The sequence below is a fragment of the Ornithorhynchus anatinus genome, chromosome 8 (genome assembly GCF_004115215.2).
Source record: "Ornithorhynchus anatinus isolate Pmale09 chromosome 8, mOrnAna1.pri.v4, whole genome shotgun sequence".
Taxonomy (NCBI): domain Eukaryota; kingdom Metazoa; phylum Chordata; class Mammalia; order Monotremata; family Ornithorhynchidae; genus Ornithorhynchus; species Ornithorhynchus anatinus.
In genome coordinates, this window is record NC_041735.1 from 68,201,172 (window position 1) to 68,223,124 (window position 21,953).

Sequence of the window (21,953 nt, forward strand, 5' to 3'; positions counted from 1 at the left end):
GTTGCCCAGCCACCTCCATGTCAAACAGAAACTCCTCGCCGTCGGCTTTAAAGCCGTCCACCTCCTCACCCCCTCCTACCTCGCCTCGCCGCTCTCCCATACCGACGCGGCCCACACACTCCGCTCCTCTAACGCCAACCTTCTCACTGGCCTCCATCCCATCTATCTCACCGCCGACCCCTCACGCACATCATCCCTCTGCCCTCATTTCCTTCCGACAATCATTCTCCCCTCTTTCCAAGCCTTATTCAATGACTCATTCAATTGTATTTATTGAGTGTTTATGCAGAGCACTGTACTAAGCACTTGGAAAATACAATTCAACAACAAATATTAAAATCCCATCTCCTCCAAGAGGCCTATCCCGTCTAAACCCTAATTTCCTCTTCTCCCACTCCCTTCTGCGCCACCTTTGTACTCGAATCTGTCCCTCAACCCCACAGCACTGATGCCATATCCATCATTAATTTCTATTCTTGTCTGTCGTCCCCCTCAAGATCGTAAGCTCACTGTAGGCAGGGAACGTGCCTACCAAGTATTTAACGCTCCGCACCCAGCAAGTGCTCGATAAATACCACTCACTGGTTGATCCTACCTACACCGGCGTGGACCGCAGCACTTGGCCAGGGAGTAAACACTTGGAAAATAGGATTAGAATTCATGTGTGCCATCAGTTAATTAGTCTTCACGGGTGTTCTCTTGCAAGCCAAGCTCGTCTTTGAGTCTCAAGCAGAGGCCTGCGGTCTCATGAGCCTTTGGTCATTTAATAATAAACTTTTCTCCCGCTCCCAATCCCAAAGCACTTATGCCCTTATCTGTCATTTTATTTATTTGTATCGATGTCTGTCTCCCCCGGCTCTAGACTGTAAGCTCACCGTGGGCGGGGAATGTCACTGTTTATTTTTATATTGTACTCTCCCAAGTGCGTAGTACAGTGCTCTGCACACAGTAAGCACCCAATGAATAATAATAATGACGGTATTTGTTAAGTGCTTACTACGTGCCAAACATTGTTCCAAGCACTGGCGGAAATACAAGGTAATGAGGTTGTCCCACGTGGGGCTCACAGTCTTAATCCCCATTTTACAGATGAGGTAAGTGAGGCACAGAGATGTTAAGTGACTTGATCAAAGTCACACGGCTGAGGTGGCGGAGCTAGGATTAGAACCCACGACCTCTGACTCCCAAGCCCATGCTCTTTCCACTAAGTCATGCTGCTTATCTAACAAATGAATGAATAATACTAATAATACTAGCGCTTACTATGTGCCAAGCAATCTTCTAAGCATTGAGGCAGATACAAGTTAATCAGGTTGGACACAGTTCCTGTCCCACATGGGGCTCACACTCTGAATCCCCACTTGAGATGAGATTATTATTATTATGGTATTTGTTAAGCACTTGCTAAGTGCCCAGCACCGTTCTAAGCACTTGGGTAGAAACGGGGTAACAAAGTCGTCCCACGTGGGGCTCAAGGTTTTACTCCCCATTGTACAAATGAGGTCACTGAGGCACAGAGAAGTGAAACGACTCGCCCAAGGTCAAACAAAAGACATGTGGCAGAGCCAGGATTAGAACTCACGACCTTCGGCATCCCAGGCCCAGGTTGTCTCCATTAGACCATGGTGTTTCCCTATTTCCTATTGAAGTGGCCACTTATCTCTCAGCTCGAGGCAACGGATGACCATGAGCTCGTTGTAGACGGGGAATGTCACGGCTTACTGTTATACTGTACTTTTCCAAGCGCCTAGTACAGTGCTCCGCGCACAGCGAGCATCCGATAAATACGATCGAATGAAGGAACGAGGCAGACCGGTCTCTGCCGTGGCAGATCTGGGCCACGCAATGCGATCTCCTAACTCCTAGCCCTATGCCCTTTCCGCCGGGCTTCCCAGCCCCCGGGAGATCTGACCTCATGTCAACTCTCCATAAATCATCAACCTTCCTCTTTCACCGGTCCGTTTCTTCTACCACAATCAATCCACCAAATCGTATTTCTGGAGCGCTTGCTGTATGCAGGGCACTGTGCTAAGCGCTTGGGAGAGTGCAAGATAAGAGAGGTAGTAGGCATGGCCCACCTCCACATCCAACAGAAAGTCCTCACCAGAGATTTTAAAGCTCTCAATCCCTTTGTCCCCTCTCACCTCATCTTGCTACTCTCCTTCTATATCCCAACCCACACATTTCACTCCTCTAATGCCAACCTACTCACTCTACCTCCATCTTGTCTATTTCACACCCAACTTCTCACCCACACTCTGGCCCGGAATACCTTCCTTCTTCATAGCTGACAGACGATGACTGTCCCCACCTTCAAAGCCTTATTGAAGGTGCATATCCTCCAAGAGGCCTTCCAGGAAGGAAGGAAGGAAGGAAGGAAGGAAGGAAGGAAGGAAGGAAGGAAGGAAGGAAGGAAGGAAGGAAGGAAGGAAGGAAAAGAAAGAAAGAAAGGAAGGAAGGAAGGAAGGAAGGAAGGAAGGAAGGAAGGAAGGAAGGAAGGAAGGAAGGAAGGAAGGAAGGAAGGAAGGAAGAAAGAAAGAAAGAAAGAAAGAAAGAAAGAAAGAAAGAAAGAAAGAAAGAAAGAAAGAAAGAAAGAAAGAAAGAAAGAAAGAAAGAAAGAAAGAAAGAAAAGAAAGAAAAGAAAGAAAAGAAAGAAAAGAAAGAAAGAAAGAAAGAAAGAAAGAAAGAAAGAAAGAAAGAAAGAAAGAAAGAAAGAAAGAAAGAGAGAGAGAGAGAGAAAGAAAGAAAGAAAGAAAGAAAGAAAGAAAGAAAGAAAGAAAGAAAGAAAGAAAGAAAGAAAGAAAGAAAGAAAGAAAGAAAGGACAGGAAAGGACAGGAAAGGACAGGAAAGGACAGGAAAGGACAGGAAAGGAAAGGAAAGGAAAGGAAAGGAAAGGAAAGGAAAGGAAAGGAAAGGAAAGGAAAGGAAAGGAAAGGAAAGGAAAGGAAGAGGATGGGAGAGAGAAAAAGAAAAGAAAGAAGAAAGGAAGGGAGAGAGAAAGGAAGAAAGGGAGAGAAAGGAAGGAAGAAAGAGAGAAAAAGGAAGAAAAAGAAAGAGTTAGTGAACTCAATCCCTGAAGAGTTAATGAACTCAATCCCTGCCATCAAGGAGTTTACCATCTACCTTGTGCAGAGCACTGTGACTTAGCCCTTGGGAAAATCCAATAGAGTGAGTTGATACGATCCCTACCTTCAAGGAATTTATGGTCTACTTTGTGCAGAGCACTGTACTAAGTGCTTGGGAGAGAACAAGAGAGTAAGTAGACACGATCCCTGCCCTGAAGGAGCTGACAGTCTACTATGTAAAGAGCACTGTACGAAGCGCTTGCCCCAGTAGCAGTGTGTCCTAACAGAAAGAGCCTGGGCTTGAGAATCAGGCAACTGAGTTCTAATCCCGCCTCTACCACTTGTCCTCCATGTGACCTCGGGCAAGTTACTTCACTTCTCCGGGCCTCAGTTACACATCTGGAAAATGGGGATGAAGACCGTGAGCCCCATGTGGCTGATTATCGTTTACCTACCCCACTGCTTAGTAAAGTGCCCGGCACATGGAAGATGCTTTACAGACGCCGTTATAAAGAAAAAAAAGAGTACGACAGAATTTGTCGGTATGATCCCCGCTTTCGAGGAGCTTACAGTCAGTCAACTGAATTTACTGAGAGCCTACTGTATGCAGAACACTGTACTAAGCACTTGGGAAAGTACAATACAACAATAAACAGTGACATTCCCTGACCACAGTGAGCTGGAATAGCTTTCTGCATTACATCACAGCTGGTACTATATACAATAATAATTGTGGCATTTGTTAAGCGGTTACTATATGCCAGGCACTGTACTAAGCGCTGAAGTGGATACAACCAAATCGGGTCAGACACAGTCCCTGTCCCCCATGGGGCTCACAGTCTCCATCCCCATTTTCCAGATGAGTAACTGAGGCACAGAGAAGTGAAGGGACTAGCACGAGGTCACACAGATGACAAGTGGCGGAGCAGGGATTAGAACCCATGACCTTCTGACTTCCAAGACCGACTCCCGCCACTACACTATGCTACCATTTCTGCCCTGATCTTCGGGTGCCAAGAAGGGGGTCGCAGTGAGGAGATGGGCGGGGGGGGGGGGGCCTCGGAGGGCGAGCCGGGTCGTGACACATACCAAACACCAACTCGGCCCATGAATGCACTTCAGAGACTATTCATAATAATAATACTAATGATGGCATTTGTTAAGCGCTTACTATGTGCCAAGCACTGTTCTAAGCACAAATACATGGTAATCAGGGTTTCCTACATGGGGCTCCCAGTCGTCATCCCCATTTTACAGATGAGGGAACTGAGGCAAGGAGAAGTGAAGTGGCTTGCCCAAGCTCACACAGCAGACAAGTGGCGGAGCCGGGATTAGAACCCACGTCCTCTGACTCCCAAGCCCGGGCTCTTACCACTAAGCCACGTTGCTTCTCACTGTTTCATCCCCAGGGAGACAACAGCTCTGGCCTCCAGCCTTAGAAACCCATCAACTCCCAGTGCTGCCTGGATTCAGTCATTCATGCATTCATTCTTTTGTTCAGTCGTATTTATCGAGCGCTTACTATGTGCGGAGCACTGTACTAAGCACTTGGGAAAGTCCAATACAACAATAACAGACCCATTGCTTGCTCATAAGGAGCCAGAGGAAAGGCAGACATGAATAGAAATCAATAAATGACAGATCTGGGCATGAGAGCTGCGGGGCCGGGAGGGGGATGAAGAAAGGGAAGGAGTCAGGGCGACGCAGAAGGGAGCGGGAGAAGAGGAAAGGAGGGTGCAATCAGGGAAGGCCTCTTGGAGGGGATGGGCCTCCGATACGGCTCTGAAAGGTGGGGAGAGTCATTGTTCATTCTTTCATTTATTCAATTGTATTTATTGCGTGCTTACTGTGTGCACAGCACTGGGCTAAGTGCTCGGGAGAGTCCAATTCAACAATAAACAAAGTCCCCGCCCACGATGAACTTACAGTCCAGAGGGGGAGATGGTAATACGAGGCAATAAGTGACAGATATGGACATAAGTGTGGTGGGGCCGGGAGGGGGGAATGAATAAAGGAAATAAATCAGGGAGATGCAGAGGGGAGTGGGAGAAGAAGAGAGCTTAGTCAGGGAAGGCTTCTTGGAGGAGATGGGCCTTCCATAAGGCTTTGAAGCGGGGAAGAGCGATCGTCTGCGGGATCTGAGGAGGGAGGGCGTTCCGGGCCAGAGGAGGGACGTGGGCCAGGGCTCGGTGGTGAGGTAGAAGAGATGGAGCGACAGTGAGAAGGTGGACATTTAGAGGAGCGAAATCAGGCTGGAGCCTCACCCCCCCCCCCTCCGCCCTTATTCATCTCCTCCTCTAGTCTGTAAGGAAAAGCGTAGGCAGGGAACGTGTCCGTTTATTATCGTATTACTCTCCCAAGCGCTTAGTACAGTGCTATACACACAGTAAGCGCTCAATGAATACGACTGAATGAACGAATGAGTGAATGGACAAGCCTGCCATCCGTGCCCGGCTCTCGGGCTTTCCCTCCGGGCCACCGAGGGTGTGTGGCTTTGCCTGTCTTCTGGTACAGCTGCGGAAGGCTCCTAAATCAAGCCACGGTTCTTCCGCTTGCGGGTAATTAGGACTCCAGTGTGGAAGGCATTTCAGAGAAGTCTGAATGTTCTCTAATAAGCAGAGAGGGAGAGGGGCTCGCTGGATTGCTTAGGCCCGGACGGGATCCCAGCGGGGCACTTAGAGAGCGTGATTCCACTGGGTCGGGTCGTGGAGAGGGGTATCTTAGCTCCCCAGAACACGAGAGGAAAAGCTAGGGGTGTGGAAGGGGGAAGGAAGGGGTGTTAGAAGGTTTGAGGAGCGTTCGGAGAGATTAGCCTGGCTCAGTGGCAAGAGCCCGGGCTTGGGAGTCAGAGGCCGTGGGTTCTAATCCCGGTTCCGCCGCTTGCCAGCTGTGTGACTCTGGGCCAGTCACTTCACTTCTCTGGGCCTCAGTTACCTCATCTGGAAGATGGGGATGGAGACTGTGAGCCCCACGTGGGGACGACCTGATTACCTTGTATCTCCCCCAGCGTTCAGAACAGTGCTTGGCACATCGTAAGGGCTCAACAAATACCATCGTTAAAATTAAATTAAGGGGGAAAACAAGCCGATTGCAACGGTGAGGGTGAATTGAGGGGTTTCTCGGGGACAGAACGGAATCCTCCTGACACTTTGACAAGAAGGAGACCTCTCTGGGCCCTCACCCGCCCTGACAGACAACAACGGGCCCTCATGCATTCATTCATTCAATCATATTTATTAAACACTCACTGAGTGCAGAGCACTGTACTAATAATAATAATGTTGGTATTTGTTAAGCGCCTGCTATGTGCAGAGCACTGTTCTAAGCGCCGAGGTAGATACAGGGCTGTCCCACATGAGGCTCACAGTTCATCCCCATTTTACAGATGAGGTCACTGAGGCCCAGAGAAGTGAAGTGACTCGCCCACAGTCACCCAGCTGACAAGTGGAGGAGCCGGGATTCAAACCCATGACCTCTGACTCCCAAGCCCGGGCTCTTTCCACTGAGCCACGCTGCTTCTCTAAGCGCTTGGGAAAGTACAACACAACAAAAGAGAGTGACCAATCCCTCGGCACAACGACCTCACAGTCTAGAGGCGGGGAGACCGACATCAATATGAATAGACGGCAATACTAATAAATAAAATGACAGATAAATGCATATATATATATCTAAATAAATAAGTATAAGTGAATCAATATGCATAAATATATATATATATAAAAGTGCTGTGGGGCTGGGAGGGGGGAAGAGTAAGTCAGGGCGACGCAGAAGGGAGTGGGAGATGAGGAAAAGTAAGGCTTAGTCTGGGAAGGCCTCTAGGAGGAGATGGGCTTTCGGTAAGACAGCGACTCCGTCAGACATCACCTTGCCCTCACTCCGTCAGACGCCGCTTGGCCTTCACTCACCCCGTCAAAACCCACTGGGCTTTCACCCCTCCAACCATAAAGTAATGGCAATGACGATATTTGTTCGGCGCTTACTACGTGCCAATCACTGTTCTAAGCGCTGCGATCGATAGAAGGTAATCGGGTGGTCCCACGTGGGGCTCACAGTCTCCATCCCCATTTTCCAGATGAGGGAACTGAGGCCCGGAGAAGTGAAGTGACTGGCCCGAGGTCAGAAAGCAGACAAGCGGAGGAGCCAGGATTAAGATCAAGATTAAGGAAAATATAAGGATTAAGGAAAATTAAGGATTAAGGAAAATGAGGATGAAGCCTGTGAGCCCCATGTGGGACATGGACTGTGTCCAACCTGATTAGCTTGTATCTACCCCAGCGCTTAGAACAGTGCCTGGCACACAGTAAATGTTTAACAAATACCATTAAAAAAAAATGCTCAAAATTCAACAACAAGGATTTCTGCCCCCCAAGACTGTGAGCTCGTTGTGGGCAGGGAATGTCACCGTTTATTGTTGTATCGTACTTTCCCAAGAGCTTAATACAGAGCTCTGCACACAGTAAGCGCTCAATAAATATGATTGAATGAATTAATGAATGAACTACAGGCAAGTGGCAGCAGGGATAAGAGGCCGGGCTCTTCCCACTAGGCTACACTGCTTTTCTCCCACTAGGTCTCTCTGGAATTTCTCCAATTTTGAGTTTTTACCCTTTGACAAAGCTGGGACCAGGGATCACCTGAGCATTAGCTTCCTGAAGCAGCGTGCCCTAGTGGGTAGAGCCCAGGCCTGGGAGTCAGAAGGTCACGGGTTCTAATCCCGGCTCCCCCCCTTGTCTGCTGTGTTGACCTTGGCCGAGTCGCTCCACTTCACTGGGCCTCAGTTCCCTCGTCTCTAAAATGGGGATTGAAACTGCGAGCCCCACATGAGACACGGCCTGCGTCCATCCCGATTTGCTTGTGTCTACGCCAGCGCTTAGTACGGTACCTGCCACATAGTAAGCGCTTAACTATAGTTATTCTCGAGACTGTGGGGGCTTGTGGGCAGAAGATGTCCCTGTTTATGGTTGTATTGTACTTTTCCAAGTGCTTAGTGAATGAATTGAATGAAATTAAATGAATTGAAAGAAATACCATTTGAAAAAAAAGAAGGAAGGGGGAGTGGGGAGAGAAAGGTCCTGGCCTAGTGGCTAGAGCCTAGGCCGGCGAGTCAGAAGGTCACGGGTTCTAAACCCGGCTCCGCCACTTGTCTGCTGTGTGACCTTGGGGGAGTCACTTCACTTCTCTGGGCCTCAGATCCCTCATCTTGTAAAAAGGGGTTGGAGATTGGGAGCCCCACTGACTTGTATCCACCCCCCAGCTCTTAGAACAGTGCCTGTCACAAAGTAAGCACTTCACAGATACTATTATTATTATTATTATTAATAATAATAATAACGTTGGTATTTGTTAAGCACTTACTATGTGCAGAGCACTGTTCTAAGCGCTGGGGTAGATACAGGGTCATCGGGTTGTCCCACGTGAGGCTCACAGTTCATCCCCATTTTACAGATGAGGTAACTGAGGCACAGAGAAGTTAAGTGACTTCTCTGTATTAACCCTAAGTATTAAGGGTCCGGGCATCTAGCTCTCCTTTATTCATTCATTCATTCATTCAATCATATTTATTGAGTGCTTACTGTCTCTTATTGAGTGCTTACTGTGTGCAGAGCACTGGCCTAAGATCTTGGAAAGTACAGTTCAGCAACAAATAGAGACAGTCCCCCCCCCCCCAGTCCCCTCAACGGGCTCACAGTCTAGAAGGGGAAGAACTGTGATATTTTTTAAGCACTCACTACGTGCCAGGTACTGTACGAGGTGCTGGGGTGGGTGAAAGCAAATTGGGTTGGAGCCAATCCCCGTCCGCCGGGGGGCGCTGTCCGCCCTATTCCGGGGAGGGCGAGGGCGCCGTGTGCGGGGCTGCAGGGGGCCCCCAGGGGGCGCTGTCCGGGGATGGGGGCGCGCGCCGTCCGCGGTGCTGCCGGGGTTGGCCGGGAGGGGGCGCTGTCCGCGGTGCTGCCGGGGTTGGCCGGGAGGGGGCGCTGTCCGCGGCTTTAAGGGGAGGCCGGGGGCGCTGTCCGCGGTGCTGCGGCGGTCGGCCGGGAGGGGGCGCTGATCCGCGGTCCCAGAGGGGTCGTGGGAGTGGGGGGGGCGGGAGTGTGTGTGTGTGTGTCTCCTCCCTACACACACACACACACGGCCCTCCCCCAGGGGTGTGTGTGTGTGTGTGTGTAATGCTCCTATCTACACACACACACGGCCCTCACCCAGGTGAGTGGGTGTAATGCTCCTACCTACATACACACACACACACACACACGGCCCTCACCCAGATGTGTGTGTGTGTGTGTGTGTGTGTAATGCTCCTACCTACCTACACCCACCCATACACACACGGCCCTCCCCCAGGTGTGTGTGTGTGTGTGTGTAATGCTCCGATCTACACACATACACACACACGGCCCTCCCCCAGGTGGGTGGGTGTGTAATGCTCCTACCTATACACACACACACACGGCCCTCCCCCAGATGAGTGGGTGTATGTGTAATGCTCCTACCTACACACCCACACACGCACGGCCCGAGCCCAGGTGTGGGTGTGGGTGTGTGTGTAATGCTCCTACCTACACACAGACACACACGGACACACACAGCCGTCACCCAGGTGGGTGGGTGTATGTGTAATACTCCTACATACACACATATACACACACACGGCCCTCGCCCAGGAGTGTGTGCATGCAATACTCCTACCTGCACACACACACAGCCCCCGCCCTGGTGTGTGTGTGTGTGTGTGTGTGTGTAATACGCCTACCTACACACACACCTGGCCCTCACCCAAATGTGAGTGGGTTACACGCACACACATACACAACCCCCGGGGCGAGGACCGTGGGGGAAGAAAAGCTGGGAAAACACAGAGAAGCTTTGGAGTGACTCATTCACTCCTTCCTTCTTTCCTTCATTCATCCCATCGTCTGCCTTGAGCGCTGACCTTGCTGCGAAGCACTGGACTAAGCGCTTGGGAGAGGGCGGTGGAACAACAGAGAGAGTCGAGAGGGGGAGGGCGGCATTAATAGAAATCAATAAAGGACAGATATTAGAGATCGATACATATGGGCCGGGGGGCCTGGGAGGGAGGATGAATGAAGGAGCGAGTCAGGGCGGCGCGGAAGGGAGAGGAGGGAGCAGGCAGGGAAGGCTTCTTGGAGGAGGCGGCCCTTCCATTAGGCTTTGGGGGGGGGAGAGGAGTTGTCTGGGGGGTGTTGAGAAGGGAGGGCGTTGTGGGCCAGGAGACAGGAGAGACGGAGGCCCGGGGAGACTCAACCAGCAAAGGCCCCAGGGACTGGCCTTGGCGGGTGCCCTCGGGTCTGAACCTCCCTCGGTTCGCCTGGCAGTCACAAGGTCGTGGGTTCTAATCCCGCCTCTTATCTGCTGGGAGACCTTGGCCAAATCGCTTCTCTGGGCTTAGTGACCTCATCTGTAAAAGGGGGATGAAGACCCTGAGCCCCGCCTGGGACAGGGACCGTGTCCAACACGATTTGCTTGTATCCCCCCCAGCGCTCAGTAGAGTGCCTGGCACCTAGTAAGCGCTTAACGACTACCATCATCATCATCATCATTATTATTATTATTATTATTATTATTCCCGATAGAGAATCAGGGTTGGATCCCCGATTGCCTGTCTACTTGTTTTGTCTTGTCGTCTGCCTCCCCTTTCTAGACCCAATTGTTCATTCATTCGATTCATTCAGTAGTCTATGTGCGGAGCACTGTACTAAGCGCTTGGGATGAACAAGTCGGCAACGGATAGAGACGGTCCCTGCCGTTTGACGGGCGCACGGTCTAATCGGGGGAGACGGACGGACGGGAACGATGGCAATAAATAGAGTCAAGATTGTGCTTCCCAGGCGCTTAGTCCAGTGCTCTGCACGCAGTAAGCGCTCAATAACTTCGATTGAATGAATGGGTGAAGGCCTCGGCTTGCCCACACCGCTGCCCTGACCTGGGCCTGATGCTCTAAAAATCGCCTGGGGGGGTCAAAGGGATAAGGACGAGGGGTGGCTCTTCTTTCTCTTGCCCTTTTTCTCTGCGCTTCCCTCTCCCCCCCCCCCCAAAAAAATCCCCCGACGGTTGCACCCGTGCAGCGACCTGATTTTTCGGTAGAGACGAAATGGCCGTCGGCGCTGACCGCTGGACTCTCGGACAGGTCAGTATTAGTCAGGGGGATGGAGGGGCTAAGGACGAGGGAGGGTCGAAGAGGAGGAAGGAAGGATATTCGGCTCCCCAGGGGAAGTCCCGTGCTCCTCTTTCTAAGAAAACCCTCTCTGTTTCTCCGCCTTACCCTGGGAAGAAAGGAAAAACCACTCGCGCTGCAAAATGCTGGCTCTCCGAAGAAGCGGAATATTTAACTAGATTTGGGGCTGCTTCATTCGTTCAATCGTCTCTATTCGAGCGCCCACTGTGTGCAGAGCACTGGACTGAGCGCTTGGGAAGTGCAGTTCTCCCGGAGAAGCAGCGTGGCTTTAGCGGATAGAGGTCGGGTCTGGGAATCGGAAGGTCATGGGTTCTAAATCCCGGCTCTGCCACTTTTGGTCTGCTGGGTGACCGAGTCGCTTCGCTTCTCTGGGCCTCAGTTCCCTCATCTGGAAAACGGGGCTGAAGACGGTGAGCCCCGGGTGGGACAGGGACCCCATCATCTCGCGTCTACCCCGGCGCTTAGAACAGTGCCTGGCACCTAGTAAGCGCTTAACGGAGACCGTATTCGGCGTGGCTCAGTGGAACGAGCCCGGGCTTGGGAGTCAGAGGTCACGGGTTCGAATCCCGCCTCCGCCGCTTGTCAGCTGTGCGACCTTGGGCAAGTCACTTCACTTCTCTGTGCCTCAGTGACCTCATCTGGAAAATGGGGATGAAGACTGGGAGCCCTACGTGGGACAACCCGATCACCTTGTACCTCCCCCAGCGCTTAGAACAGTGCCTGGCACAGAGTAAGCGCTTAACGAACACCAACATTATTATTATTACTATCATTGATGCTTCTTTCCTTGCTCTGATGTCTGTCTCCCCCCTTCTAGACAGCGAGCCCGCTGTGGGCAGGGATGGTCTCTGTTGCCGAAGCGTACTTTCCGAGCGCTTAGTACAGTGTTCTGCACAAGGTGAGCGCTCCATAATTATTATTAGGGATTATTATTCCAGGTCAGAGGGAGCAAGGGTCCGTATCTGTTCACGGGAGGATGCAGAGGGGGTGAGGATGGAAAAGGGGGTTTCGAGCATCAGAAGGGGGCTGTGCTTTTGCTTGGCCTGGGGGGTGGGAGGGGATGCAACGACCGGCAAGAACCCAGACCCCTCTTCCTCCCAACCCCCATCACCCCTGTCCTTCCTCCTCCTCCAAAGCCCGATACCTCCACCCCTCTTCCTTCATCAACCAAGGCCCTGTTCCCCCCTCTCCTCTTCCTCCTCCAGCACCGGAGCCACTTTCCAGAGAGGATTCAGTCATTCCATCGTATTTGCTGAGCGCTTAGGGAAGCACCGGGACTCGGTGGAAAGAGAGGAGTCTAGACGTCATGGGTTCTAATCCCGACTCCATCACTTGTCAGCTGTGTGACTTTAGGCGAGTCACTTCACTTCTCTGGGCCTCAGTTACCTCAGCTGGAAAATGGGGATGGAGACCGTCAGCCCCACGTGGGACAACCTCATTACCTTGTATCGCCCCCCCACCCCCAACGCTTACAACAGTGCTTGGCGTATAGTAAGCGCTTAACAGATACCATCATCATTATTATTACCGTGTGCACTGTACTAAACGCTTGGGAAAGTACACCACAGCACCAAAGATTGACACTCCCTGCCTAGAACGAGCTCACCGTCTAGAGGAGGAGTAGACAGGCATCGATAGAAGTCAACAGACATCAAAGTAAATAAATAAAATGACACATCTATACAGGGTTCAAAGTTTTCCTTTGCTACCCGCCCCAACCTAGCCAGGAGTCTCCAGTCCAGGCCTCTCTGACTCGCAACCCCACGCAAGCATTCGTTCATTCATGGCTTAGTGGCAAGAGCCCGGGCTTGGGAGTTAGAGGACGTGGGTTCTAATCCTGGTTCCGCCACTTGTCGGCTGTGTGACCTTGGACAAGTCTCTCAGCTTCTCTGTGCCTCACTGACCTCATCGGCAAATTGGGGATTTAGAGGGTGAGCCCCATGTGGGACCACTTCATTACCTTCTATCTACCCCAGCGCTCAGAACAGTGTTTGACACACAGTAAGGGCTTAACCGATGCCATTATTGAAGAAGCAGCATGGCGTAGTGGCTAGAGCCCGGGCCTGGGAGTCAGAAGATCATGGGTTCTAATCCCGGCTCCGCCACTTATCTGCTGGGTGACCTCGGGCAAGTCGCTTCACTGCTCTGGGCCTCAGTTCCCTCATCTGTAAAATGGGGATTGAGACTCTGAGCCCCACGTGAGACAGAGACTGCCTTGTATCCACCCCAGGGCTTAGAACAGCACCTGGCACATAGTAAACACTTAACAAATACCATCATCATCATTATTATTCCATCGCATTTACTGAACACTTACTGTGTGCGAAGGACTGTACTAAGCGCCTGGGAGAGGACGACGGAAGAGACGGCGGCGAAGAATTTGTTCCCTTTTTCTTCCCCCTCCCCACTTTTCTCCATCTCCTATCAGCCTGTCAGAGCCAACTGGGGAAATTGCTAGTAATAGTCATCTGGGGAGCGCTTTCATTAGACCTAATTCATTCGACTTTTCACAATAAATGGAGTGACATCCCTACAAGCGGAACCTTTTTATTCTTGATGAAGGGCCGCCCAAAGCCTTGGCGTTTGGCCGCCAGAGGAGTCGACGACGCGTCAAAGCGGATGCATAAAAACATAAAAACTGGTTTGAAGCGGCCGGGAGGGGAGGCGGGGGGTCAGGGGGTCGGGGGGTCAAGGGGGTCAAGGGGGTCAAGGGATCAAGGGGAGTCGGGGTCGCGCTGCAACGGAACGCAACGGGACGAGGGAAGGTGGGGGGGGGGGGGTCAAAGAGGACTTTGGGGCGGGGCCTCGGGCTGGGGGAGGGTCACAGAGGGGGGTGAGGGGTCACAGAGGGGGCGGGGGAGGGGTCAGAGAGGAGGTGAGGGGCGGGCCCAGGGTCTGGGTTGGGGTCACAGTGGGGGGGCGAGGGGAGGGGTCAGATAGGGCCTTGGGGGGAGTGACCTTGGGCTGGGGCGGGGTCACGGGGGGGGGTGAGGGGCAGGGCCACCCTCTGGGATGGGGTCACAGTGGGGGGCTGAGAGGGAGGGTCATGAAGGCCTTGGGGGGGTGACCTCGGGCTGGGGACGGGGTCACCGAAGGGACTGAGGGGAAGAGGTCACAGAGGGCCTTGGGGGCTGGGCCACGAGCTGGGGGAGGGGGTCACGGGGGGTTGGGAGTGGGGAGGGGGAGAATGAGCATTCTCATGTTTTGGCTTCATTCCAACGTCGGTATTTTTTTTTTGTGTGGGGCGGGGGGGTCGGGGGGGGCGATATTCAGGGTCTGCAGACGGGCCACCCGCCCGCCCTCGGCCTCCGCTCCACTCACGGCTACTCGGCTGATTGGTGGGAAAATCCACGGACAAACCACTCGCTCAATTCTCATCTCTCCCCTTCACCCACACCCACAAACCGACCCCTTTCCCACGCCCTCCCTCCAAGCCGCCACACAATCCCCCAGTCCCCCACCTTCAAAGCCTCACTGAAAGCCCACCTCCTCCAAGAGGCCTTCCCAGACTAAGCCCCGCTTTTCCTCAGCTCCCCCTCCCTTCTGCGTCGCCTGACTTGTTCCCTTTATTCATCCCCCCTCCCAGCCCCACACCACTTAATAATAATAATGATAATCGTATTTGTTAAGAGCTTACTATGTACCAAGCACTGTTCTGAGCGTTGGGGCAATAATAATGATGATGATGACGATGGTATTTGTTAAGGGCTTAGTATGTGCCAAGCACTGTTCTCTGAGCTGGGATAGGTACAAAATAATTAGGTTGTCCCCGGTGGGGCTCACCGTCTTCATCCCCATTTTACTGATGAGGTCACTGAGGCCCAGAGAAAAATAATAACGATAATAACAATAATGATGGCACTTGTTAAGCGCTGACTATGTGCCAGGCACTGTTCTAAGCGCTGGGGTAGATCACCCTCTTAATCCCCATTTTCCAGGTGAGGTAACAGGCCCGGAGAAGTGAAGTGATTTGCCCAAGGTCGCACAGCAGACAAGGGGCGGAGTCGGGATTAGAACCCACGTCCTCTGACTCCCAAGCCGGGGCTCTTGCCACTAAGCCACGCAGATCGGTCATTTACTGATTTATCTTTAACGTCTGTTTATTTCTAACGACGTCCGCCTCCCCCCTCCCTAGACTGCCAGCTCGTTGTGGGCAGGGAATGTGTCCGTTTATTGTTGTAGTGGCCTCTCCCAAGCGTTTAGTCCATTGCTCCGCACACAGTAAGCGCTCAACAGATACGATCGAATGAGTGAACTCACCCCCATCCCTCAAACTCACCGCCTTGCATACACTCGCTTATCCAAACTCACCCATCCGCATTCACACGAGCTCCTTCACCATTCCCTGTCTCTCCCTTTTCCCCATCCTCAAGGAAAAGGGGGGGGGGGGGTGTATATGTGTGTTTGTGCGTGTGTGAGAGGGGGGAGGGGGGAAATCAAGAAGAACCAGAAGCAGAAAATCGCTTACGCGAAAAAAAAGCCATACCCAAATGCTTTCATCACCCAAATGCCCTTTTGAAAATATTGTAGACAGTTGTCATTACCGGACAATGCCGTCCAATTTCCAGACTGCAGAGAAAAAGCTCCCGTCACGTGCCAAACTAGGACATCTATGTGCACCTCAATACAAAAAATAAAAAATAAATACAAATAAAATAGAATAACCAACCTATTTCCCAGCCCTCAGCCCTCCCGGCCAAGGGAACCCGGCCGAGCCGGGAGGGAAGCCGCGGCCTAAAGGGCGTGGGGGTCGTCTTTCTCTCCGTCCCGTGCCCCCCACCGCAAATGGAGAGACTGTCCGCTTGCAGGAGGAGAGAGGTGTCCCTCCCCGGGGCGGGGGGCGGCGGGCGGCCTTCCAGGCCAGCCCCCTGCCTCTCCCTCGGGGCTCTCCATCTCCGGGGACGCTGCAGGGAAGGGGGCCCACGGGGCCTCGGAGGCCGGAGAGCAGGGAAACTTTCCACCGGGGCTCAGAGAAGCCCTTAGAATCGGCGGCCGCTCAATAAATACTATTACCACTTCTACTTCTTGGATAATCCCAACCACACGATGGGCTCGCTCGCTCTTTCTCCCTCTCTCTCCCTCCCTCCCTCTCCTTCTCTTTCTCCCTCCTCCACCTTTCTTTCTTTCTCCCTCTTTTTCCCCTCTTTATCTCCCTCTCTTTGTCCCTCTCTTTCTCCCTCTACCTTTTTCCTTCTCCCTCTCTTTCTCTCCCGCTTTTCCCCTCTCTCCCCCCCGCTTTTCCCCTCTCTCTCCCTCTTTTCCCCTCTTTCTCTCCCTCTTTTTCCTCTCCCTCTCTTTCTCTCCCTTTCTCTGTCTCTCCCCCCTTCTCTCCCCTTTTTCCCTCTCTCTTCTCTCCCTTTCTCCCTCTCTCTTTCTTCCTCTCTTTCTCTCCGTCCTTTCCCCGCTCTTTCTCTCTCTCTCTTTTTCCCTCCCCTCTTTCTCTTTCTCTGTCTCTCCCCCCCTTTCTCTCCCCTTTTTCCCTCTTTCTCCCTCTCTTTCTCTCTCTTCTTCTCTTTCTCTCCCTCTTTTCCCCCTCCCTCTTTCTCTCCATTTTTCTCTCTCCCCCTCTCTCTTTCTCTCCCTCTTTTTCCCTCTTTCTTTCTTCCTGTCTTTCCTGCTTTCTCCCTCTCTCTTTCTCCCTTTCTTCCCCTCTCTCCCTTTCTTTCTTTCTCCCCCTCTTCTCTGTCTCTTTCCTTCCCTCTCTCTTTCTCTGTGTCAAGGCGTCCCCTTGCTGAATCCCGGGTGAAGAGCGGCGCCGGCCGAATGTCCGACTCCCGCGTGGAAGGACACGCGTCCTCGGACCGTCCCCCCCAAACTGAGCCCCAGAACGGCGTCCTGAGGAGTGGGGGGTCTGGGACCCGGGCCGGGCCTCCTCCCCGACCCCTCGCCCCCCACCTCAGAAAGGCCCCGCTCCTCCTGGGTTGAGAGAGGAGGTGGGAGATGCTGGGCCCGAGGGACACAGGCGTCCCCGGCCTCCACCAGAGAGCCGGTCCCCTCGACGTGGACCGCTTCGTCCAGCCTGACTCCCCAGGGAAGAGGGGCTCTCCACCCCCCCCCCCAAAAAATCCTCATCCCAACACCTGGGGCGGGGGAGGCTCAAGAAGTCACGAGCCCCCAAAATAAGACTGTGAGCTCTTGGTGGCCAGGGATGGTCACTCTTTCGGGCTGTATTGGTCTCTCCCGAGCGCTTAGTCTAGTGCTCCGCACACAGCCAATACGATCGAATGAAAAATACGTCTTTTCCGAGCCAGGACAGGGGGGTCTTCGCCGGGGTTTGGGAGGGCGCAAGAGCAGACCCGGCTCTAAACTCCCACGACCAATTCATTCCCCAGTGGGAGGCGGGCGGGGGGTCTCAAGGCCTCGGAATGGAGAAGGGGCAGGGGGGTCACCCACTCCTGTGGATTTCGGCCAAGTCCCCGCGCCCCCCCATCTCTCTATTGAGACCAACCTAGACGCCCCTTCCCCCCCAATTTTCCCGGACCTTTCGGGTTGAACGGGTCATCTTCTCCTGTTCCTCCCCTCTCCGAACCTGAACCCAGGATCCGGGTGTCCCGAACTCCACCCCGGCATCTCCCCAAGGCAAAGGAAACGATTCTGCACCCCAAAAGAGATTTTCCCACCGCTCCCTTCCATCCCCAAACGAGATTTCCCCACCGCTCCCTTCCATCCCCAAACGAGATTTTCCCACCGCTCCCTTCCATCCCCAAAATGGATTTTCCCGCCTCTCTCCTCCATCCCCTCGGCTCGGGACCTCTTCCCCCACCTCTTCTCTCATCCCACTCGAGTACTGCGCGACCGACCGGCTCCAATCTCAAAAAAAAAAAAAAAAAATTTTTAACCCTGGAAAACGCGGTCCCGGGACTAGGAAAAGTGGTGAGAATTTGGCCCTGGTTGAGGGCCGGGACTGCGCGGGAGACCACGGAGGGATTTGAAGTTTCAAAACATCAGAGAAGTCAAATTCCCCAAAAGAACAGAATTTAAAATCGGGGGGCAGGGGGGAGTGAGGGGGTCGCGGAGTCAAACAGCCCCTTCCCAAGTGGCCTCGGGGAAAAGCTTTGCTTTGTTCGCATTCCGGATTGTTGGAAGAGAAATGGGGGGAAAATTGTCTCTTTCCCCGAGCCGGCTAAAAGGCAGCCAGGTAATGAAGTCTGTAACTAAACGGTAATTGAATCAGCATAATTTGCACACTGAATGGTTTTCAAATGCTCCCAGTTTACAATTAAAGGAGAATTAATGCGCTTGTTGTTGGGAAAGCGGCGCATTAGAATAAATCCGGGAAGAAAACGGGGAACCCGCTTATGCCAACAGACGCATTTACGATTTTCTCCCCCCAACCTATCGATTTCACTTCGGCTTCGGATGGGTGATTTTTCGCGCTATCGAAATCCCTCCCCGGGCCCCGAGCGGCCGTCGCGTTATCGGGGATGCCCGGGCGCGTTATAAGGGGATTCGGGCGCGGCCGGACGGAAGCCGGCGCTAAACCCTCAGCTCTAAGCTCTGCTGTCAAGGGTCTCGGTCCCCTCGGACTGTCTTCCTGCGGTCCCGTCCCTCTCCCCCCTCCTCCGGGAACGAGAACGGAATCTGTTAAAGCGCTTTCTAGGTGCCGAGCACTGTGCAAAGCGCTGCGAAGGGGGGATACGGGCAAATCGGGTTGGACACACAACACACACACCCTCTCGGACGCTTTAGGACCCTACTCGGTCCGCTCCGGACGTTAGCCGAGACCCAAGCTTGTGTGTAGTGGGGAGGGGGTTGTGTGTTTGTGTGTTTGGGGGGGGGGGGTGTTTGTGTGCTGGGGGAGTGCGCACCCGCGGGTGACTGGGGGTGAGTCTGGGGGCGTGGGGGGTGCGCCTGTGTGCGAGTGTGTATGGGTGCTTGAGTGTGTGCGGGTGTGATTGAGTGTGCGAGCCTTTGTGCGTCTGAGTGTGCGCGAGTCTGTGTGTGTCTGAGCATCCGCGAGTCTGTGTGGGCTCCTGGGTGGGTTGGAGGGTGTGTGAGTCTACGTGTGTGTGTGTGGACGCGCCCGAGTGGGGGTTTGAGCGTGAGACTGTGTGTGAGTGTGCTTGAGGACGCGTGAATCTCTGTGGGTGTGAGCGCGTGAGAGTCTCCCCGTGGGTGTGAGTGGGTGTGGGGATCTCTGTGTCTGTGGGAGTGTGTGGGAGGGCGTGTGTTGGCAGGGGGACAGGGAAGAGACAAATGAGAGAGAGAGAGAGACACCTCGTCCAGGGGACGTCTCCGGCCGGCGGGGCCTGGTCCTCCGGGCCCGGGGGGGCACCGAGGGGGCAGCAGAAGGGGCACGGGGGGTGGTGAGAGGGGGCGCGGTGTGCCATTCGCAGTGGGCAATCAGAAGGCCCCAGGCCGGGCCACCGGGACGGACGGCGCTGGGCTTGGAAAAGGGGTCCCGGGGCGAGGAGAGGCCGGAGGCCGGAGGCCGGAGGCTGGAGGCCGGAGGCCGGAGCCTGGCGCCCTCTGCTGCCCGACCCCCGACCCACAGCCTCAACTGGGGAGGGGGCCACCCGCTCCCCTCCCCCCGCCCCTCCTGCCCGGGCGACCCCCCCCCCCGAAGGGGAGGACGGGGGCCTCCTCCCGGGCCCTCCCGCCTTCCGTCCTTGGCCTCCGGTGGGCTCGGACCACGGGCCGGTGGGGGGCGGGGGCGGGGGTCGCTCTAAGGGCAATCGCCGAGGCTGGTCCTTCCCGGCCCCCTCCCCCCCGCAGAGGGACCCCAGATGCCCCCACCGGGATTCTCGGGGACCCGGGAGATCGGGGTGGGGAGTCAAGCATCACCGACAGAGACGAGGACCCCCTTCCGAGGACGGCCACGACCCCTGCCTCGGTCATTTCTGGGCGTTGGGGAGGGGGGCGACCGCCCGGGATGCCCCCCCGGCCCCCGCCCACAGAAAATCCGGGGCGGGGGGCGGGGGTCCGGCCCGGCCCGTCGCCCTCGCCCCCGCCCCCAATCGCGGGACCCTGCCTCCATCAGATCGGGAGAAAGTTACCCCCTCCGTCCCCTTGTCCCCAACCACCACTCGGGACCCACCCACCCCCTCCCCCCAAAAGAAGAAGCCCCTTGCTTGCAAAATCACCGGGCGAGGGCTCCCCCTTTTTTTTTTTCCTCCCCCCTACCCATTTTCCCACCCGAGAAGTCTCCCCGCCCTTCTTGCACCCCGGAAGACCCCCCTCCCCCATCGGCCGGACCACAGTCCCGGGACCGGCCTCCCCCCTCCCCAGAATAAAGCCCAGACCGGCGAGGCGCCGACCGCCTGCAGAAAACGCACGCAACTGACAGCTCGGGATGGGGGCGGGTGGGAGGGCCGCGGCCCCTCCGCCGCCCCTTCCCCTTTTTCCAAAGTTGCTCCGAAGGGGAAGACTCGTCCGGGGTGGAGGGGGGGGGGGATCTCCGGCAGCCCCCTCCCCCCAGGACCGGTCACTCACCGGGTCAGCGGCGGGCTGCAGGAAGAGCAGGATGAGGCAGCAGCAGACGCCCCGCATCCTCCCGCTCTGGAAAAACTTCCTCCCCGCCGGGATCCGCTCAGTCTCTGTCCCCCCAGGACCATAGAAGCCCCCCGGGCATCCACATCCACCTTACAGAGCCAGCGGACTCCTCTCCAGCCTAGACAAAAATGAAATTATAGATCCCATGACCACAGTGGCACTTGGAGACGGGGAAGGACGGGAGCTGGGGGAGAAAGACGGGTGGGGGGGGGGGGAATCGTTTTTTCGAGGGGGAGAAGGGTTTGGGGGGGTCGTGGGGGGGGGAGAGGGTGAAGAGCAGGAAAAATGGAGTTAATCCAGGGGCGCCGGGTCCGGTGAGGAGGAGGGGGCTCGGACGCCGCGCTCCGGCTCTCCGCGGTGCGCTCCGCTGTCCGCGTCGCGCCGCTCCTCCTCTCTTTGCCGCTCGCTCTCTCTCTCTCTCTCCGCCGGGCGCTGCTGCCACTCTGCGCGGTGCGTTGGGCGGCGGGCCGGTCTCCCCTTCCTCCCTCCCCCTGGGGTGGGAGCAGCGGGGAGGGGAGGGTGTCGGTGGAGCCTGGGACGCAGGACGGGAGGATGGATGGACCGACCTCCTTCCCTCCTTCCTGGGGCTCGGCTCGGCTCCGGGAGGCGGTGGGAGGAGGAGGAGGAGGAGGAGCAGGGAGGAGGGAGGAGGAAGAGGAGGAGGAGGAGGAGGTTGGCTCCCCCTCCCCCGGCAGGGGCTCCTAGGCGAACCGAACCACCCCGAGAGAGAGAAAGAGAGAGAGAGCGGAGAGAGGGAGGGGATGGAGAGGGGGAGGAGGGGGAGGGGGAGGAAGGAGGAGGGGGGAGGGGGGAGGGCCTGGCTGGAGGAGGAGGAGGAGGTGGGGAGGGGGAAGGGTTAGGAGGGAGCCAGGATAAGGGGGGGGGGGACCTTGGGGGGCCGGAGGAGGGAAGGCTGGAGGTTTGGCGTAAAGGAAAGGGACGGAGGTAGAACTCACCCAGAGCCGCTGGGCGCACGCATGCATACACAAACACACACACACACATCTACACAACGCGCCCGGGAGCACACGCCCCCCCCCCCCCCCCCATCCCCGGGCACACACAGACGGACAGACGGACCCCCAGAGAGACCCCCCCAGGTGGTCTCCCCCACTTGGAGGCAGCGGTGTCCTCTGCCGGCACTAACTTCGGGGGGTCCTCCGGGCCCGGGAGGGATTCGCAGGAGGGGAGTTGGGGG

General features: G+C 55.0%; 1 protein-coding gene across 1 annotated transcript in view; it reads right to left on the reverse strand.

Annotated features, from left to right (window-relative positions):
* NXPH1 (neurexophilin 1) overlaps window positions 1-20,948 on the reverse strand; it is a 168,115-nt gene extending 147,167 nt beyond the window's left edge. Inside the window, 1 exon segment of the mRNA XM_029070232.2 lies at window positions 20,696-20,948. Within this exon segment, the coding sequence (XP_028926065.1) occupies window positions 20,696-20,752 (57 nt within the window). The 5' untranslated portion in view covers window positions 20,753-20,948.
* Window positions 20,949-21,953: the final 1,005 nt, after the last annotated feature.